The sequence below is a fragment of the Populus euphratica genome, unplaced genomic scaffold (genome assembly GCF_000495115.2).
Source record: "Populus euphratica unplaced genomic scaffold, PopEup_1.0 scaffold370.1, whole genome shotgun sequence".
In the NCBI taxonomy this organism is placed as follows: domain Eukaryota; kingdom Viridiplantae; phylum Streptophyta; class Magnoliopsida; order Malpighiales; family Salicaceae; genus Populus; species Populus euphratica.
The window spans coordinates 209,224-214,876 of NW_011500261.1; the positions used below are offsets into that span (position 1 = coordinate 209,224).

At 33.1% G+C, this 5,653-nt stretch overlaps 1 protein-coding gene across 1 annotated transcript; it reads left to right on the forward strand.

The window, feature by feature from the left end:
• Positions 1-2,971: 2,971 nt before the first annotated feature.
• Positions 2,972-3,535, forward strand: LOC105112847 (uncharacterized; the record flags this gene model as incomplete). The annotated part of the gene is made up of 1 exon (XM_011008718.1): positions 2,972-3,535. A coding segment is annotated over exon 1 (564 nt), but the record flags the coding sequence as incomplete, so codon positions are not given.
• Between the last annotated feature and the right edge of the window lie 2,118 nt (positions 3,536-5,653).

The following is a 5,653-nucleotide window of genomic DNA, read 5'->3' on the forward strand; positions in this document are numbered from 1 at the left end:
TGTCCCTGTAGAACTGAAATCACCCAAAATCAGCAGTAAGCTCAAAGTTAGCAGCAATTCGCTACCGTGAATAGAGTAGCCAGATAGGATTTGTCAAGGGCTAGCGGTAGTAGAAGCCGAACTCATGCCAAAGGTGACAAAATACGGAGGGGTCGAACCCAAGGTAAAGTATGCTACATAACCGAGTAAGAGACTAGGGCCACTTTTGATGTTGTGGCAGGCACATTGCAATTAAATTCTCTATCTGTTCATGTATTGTTTGATTCGAGTGCCACACACTCATTTATTGCAAATAAACTTGTGGAGGGATTATGGAGAAATCCTTGTAGAATAGAAAATGGGTTTATTATAAGCACTTCATTAAGTGAAACTGTGAATGATGATCATATATATAAGGGGATCCAAATTAATATAGGTGGTTGTGAGTTAAAAGTAGATTTATTACCACTAGAATTACATGATTTTGATATCATCTTGGGAATGGACTGGCTAAGTATGAATAAAGCTCAAATGGATTGTTTCACAAAAACAGTAACTCTTTAAGGGCCCAATGGTAAAAAGATAGTGTTTACGGGGGAGAGAAATGTCATCTCAAACTGTATTATCTTAGCTATGGCTGCTAGGAAAATGATTAAAAAAAAAGGATATGAGGCTTACCTTGCTTATGTCTTAAAGACCAAAATAGGAGATATTCAAGTGTCAAATGTTCCAATATAAGGAAATTTCCTGATTTATTTCTGGATGAACTGTTGGGAGTCCCCCTGGAGAGAGAAATGGAGGCCACTATTGATACTACCTGGTACGTCTCTGATAACCCAATCACTATATAAGATGGCGCCAACCGAGTTGGCCGAACTAAAGATCCAACTACAGGAATTACTAAATAAAGGGTTTATTCGTCTAAGTAATTCACTTTGGAGGGCTCCTATGTTATTTGTGAAGAAAAAAAATAGGATCCTTCGGCTTTGTATAGATTATAGGTAGTTGAACAGAGTAATAATAAAGAATAAATATACACCCCCGTTGATAGATAATTTGTTTGATCAGTTAAAGGGGGCAAAAGTGTTTTTGAAAATAGATCTGAGGTCAGGATACTATCAATTAAGGATTAAGAAACTATATGTAGCAAAAACCTCATTTAGAACTCGGTATGGACATTACAAGTTCTAGTAATGTTGTTTAGGCTAACAAATACACCGACTATGTTCATGGATTTGATGAACAAGGTCTTTCGACCATACTTAGAAAAGTTTGTAATGGTATTCATAGGTGAAGTTTTAGTTTATTTAAAGTCATATTTGGAGCATGAACAACATTCGAGGCAAGTATTAATGACCCTAAAGGAGCTTCGACTATATGCCAAACTTAGCAAATGTGAATTCTGGCTGAAGAAAGTGATTTTTCTAGGACACATTATATTGACTAAAGGAATATCGATAGATCTTAGAAAAGTTGAAGCAGTATTGAAATGGGACAGACCTACCAGTATCACTGAAATTCATAGTTTTCTTGGATTAGCAGAGTACCATTGAAGACTTGTCAAGAGATTTTCTACCATAGCTATTCCCATGACTCGGTTGACTCGAAAAGAGATAAAGTGGGAGTGGACTCAAGAATGCGAAGAAATCTTCCAAAAACTGAAAAAAGACTCACTACTGCACCGATGTTAACACTTTGATTAGAAATTGACGGATTAATGGTCTATAGTGATGCATCAAAGAAGGGACCAGGGTGTGTATTAATGCAACATGGTAAAGTAATTGCATGTGCATTAAGACAGTTAAAGGCTCACGAAATCAATTACCCGGTGCATGATTTAGAATTAGCCGCTATGGTGTTTTCCTTAAGAGTACAGAGGCACTATTTATATGGGTCTTGGGTTTAGATATTCATGAATCATAAGAGTTTGAGGTATATAATGATGTAGAAGGAATTGAATATGCGACAAAGATGTTGGGTGGAATTGATAAAGGATTATGATTGTGTAATTGATTATCATTTAGGGAGAGCAAATATAGTCACAGATGCTCTTAGTCGCAAGGTCAAGACAGTGGATGCTCAGTGGGACGATTGGGATGAAAAAGAATTGCTAGAATTAAGAAAAATTAATACTCAAGTAGAGGTGGGACTAGATGAGCCATTAGTGGCCTAATTAAGAGTAAGGTCAACACTCTAGGACAAGGTACTAGAAGCTTAACAAGAAGATCTAGGAGTTTGTAAGATAAGAGAAAAGGTGAAGTCAAGAATCAAGATGTCACTTTAAATTTAGAAAGATAGAATGGTAGTCCTTGGAAAATGAATGTACTTACCAGATGATCAACCCCTAGAAAGCGAAGTTTTACAGAAGGCCCACGAGTCTAGATTTGCAACACACCCTAGAAGTGCTAAAATGTATGGAGATTTAAAAGATTTTTATTGGTGATCGAATATGAAGAAAGAAGTGGCTGAATATATGGCAAAGTGTGGGATTTGCCAACAGGTAAAGGTGGAACACCATAACCAGCTGGGTTTTTACAACCATTATTGATACTTGTGTGGAAGTGGGAAAATATCATGATGGACTTTGTATCTCGATTATTGAGAGGAAAAAGAGGAAGAGATGTTATTTAGGTCATTGTGGACTGATTTACTAAATTTGCACTCTTTTTGCAATAAAAATGACAAAGTCAATGGAGAAATTGGAAAAATTATATGTGGATGAAGTTATAAGGTTACATGGTGTGCCATTTTCAATAGTTTCAAATCAAGATCTAAGACCTCTCGATTATAGCCAAATGTTCAACAGGCTCTCGGAACGAAGTTGAATTTAAGCACAACTTTTCATCCTCAAATTGATAGTCAATCTGAGAGGACTATTTAAATATTAAAGGATTTACTAAGAGCCTGTATATTGAAGTTTGGAGGAAATTAGAAAGATCATCTACTATTAGTAGAATTCACTTACAAGAACAGCTATCATGCTATAATAAGAATGGCTTCCTATGAAGCCTTATACGGTAGAAGATGTCGGACGCTAGTATGCTGGGAAGAAGTAGGGGATAGACAACTAATTGGACTAGAACTGGTACAGATTACCTCTAAAAAGATAAAGATCATAAGCAATAGAATGAAAGCAGCTCAGGAAAGGCAAAAGAGTTATGCGAATAATAGGAGAAGACTCCTAGAGTTTGAAATTGGTGACAAAGTATTTTTAAAAGTCACCCCATGGAAACAAGTATTAAGATTCGGCATGAAAGGAAAATTGGCGCCGAGGTATGTTGGGTCTTTTGAGGTCACCAAAAGGATTGAGCCTGTAGCTTATAGATTGGCTTTACCTCTATATCTAGCCAAAATCCATGATGTGTTTCATGTCTCTCTATTAAGAAAGGCTGAAGTGGATACATCTCAAGTCTTGCCTCAAATTCCTCTGGAAATTGATGAGAATTTAACATTGGAAATAAAGCCAGTGAAAGTCTTAGATTACAATGTGAAGGAATTGAGAAATAAGAAGATTCCAATTATCAAGATATTGTGGAGGAATTCCCAAATCGAAGAGGTGACTTGGAAAAGAGAATCTCAAATGAGATAAAAACTTATTTCTAGATTTAGGTTACGAGGTTCAATTTTGAGGACAAAATTTCTTTTTAGGGGAGGAGAATATGAAAAACTGTTAAATTATAATCTGAGTAAAATAAATAAAGTACCAAATAGATTAAATAAAAGGATTTCAAGTATTATAATTGGATACAATAGAATAAAATATAAGATATTATGGTGAGAATTAAGTAAAAGAAGAGTTGAGTGACAAGAATAGAAATGAGGAGAAATGAGGGTCAAAGTGTAAATAGGTAAAAGTTAGAATATAAATGCTCATTTTTTTCTCTTTTAGCCATAAGCTTTAAACAAGGAGAGGGGGAAGAATTGTGTGATTTTTCTACTTAAATTCTCATTGATTTCACTAATTAAAGTAAGTAATTAGAGTGATTAACTTAATTAAATATTAAGAGGGAGTTGATTTTAAGATGGTGAATGCATTGGAGGAAGGATTTCAAGCTAGGGTTTGAAGATGGAGAAGAAGAAAACTTGATTTTTCTTGTATTTTTTCCTTAAATCCTTATCAAAGTGAGGTAAATAACATGCTTCAAATGATTAATTCCTTTAATTTTATGTTTGATGAAGGATTATGCAAAATTATGATTATGTGAAGTTTTTGTGGATTTATGTTATAATTTATAAGAATAATGCAAATTATATTTGAACCATGTTAGAAAGCATGAATTATGATTAGGTAAGTGTTTAATTTTAAATAAAAGAAACAAAAATTATTTTTCCGCCAAAAGAGAAATAATTTACGGGATTTGAGGTTTAATACAATTTTTTGGAAAATATGGAAATATAAAGGTTTATAAGTGTTATTATATGAATGGAGTAGGAATTTTTCCAAGAGAAAAGAAAAATCTTCACTTCCATCCCTAGGTTGTTTTTGGCTAAATGGAGAAGAAAAAAAAATAAAGAATGGAGTTTAAAAGATATTATTGAGGATTTTTTTGGCTAAATGGAGAAGAAAAATTAGAGAATAGAGTTTAGATAATATCATTGAGGAATCTTACCAAATTGAAGACAATTGATGTTGATTAGTTAAATTGAATAGAAACTTTTGTAAAAAAATAAGTAAATGTTTCAAAAAAGGAGGTTTTGTCCTTCTTTAATTAAAAGTCAATCAAACTTAATTAAAGGTGTTGGATTTAATCAAAGAATATGTAATGAGTATTATAATTTTCTTGGTTCAAATGAATGAACAATGACAAGAAAATTTTTATTGGTACAAAGGAGGTTGTAGGACCTAATTAGCAACAAGGAACCTCTCCACGCGCACAGACACCAGGTAGGTGTTCGACACATTAGAGTAATTAATTAGTTTATATTGTTTTTTATTGTAGAAGGATAGATTGTAAATTCTAATGCTGGTTACTGGAAATAATGTCCTAGTGAATGGGCAAACCTTGAAAAATTATTTCCTGGTTACTGGAAATAATGTCTTGGTGAATAAGAATAATGCCCTAATGAATAGGCAAGCCTTGAAAATTATTTCTTGGTTGCTAGAAATAATGTCCTAGTGAATGGGCAGTTGCTGGAAATAATGCCCTAGTGAATGGGCAAGCCTTGAAAATTATTTCTTAGTTACTGAAAATAATGTCCTGGTGAATGGGCAGTTGATACGATCAAAAAATTGATGTCTTCTTCTAAGCGCAGGAGTGTCAAAGTAATAAATAACCTGGTAAGACCAGGGTCGAACCACATAGAGGTTAATTATATAAATTATAAACAACAACAACAAGTAGAATAATAATAATAATAATAATAATAATAATAATAATAATAATAATAAAGAAGTTGATGAGAACTTTGAGATGGAAGATCAATGTGAGGATTAAATAATGATAAAAACAAATGTCAAGGTTAGAGGATCTACTAATGGTATTTCAAACAAGTATAGTATAAAATCTTTTTATTACTCAATTGAAAACCACACACAAAGGAGGTTCCAATTGGATTATAAGTTGTTAACATAATTACATTAGTTATCTTATTTGAATAATGCTAATACTTGTAAATGTTATCAGACATTCATAATTATAACTTATATTAACAACAAATCAAGTTTTTTTCATAG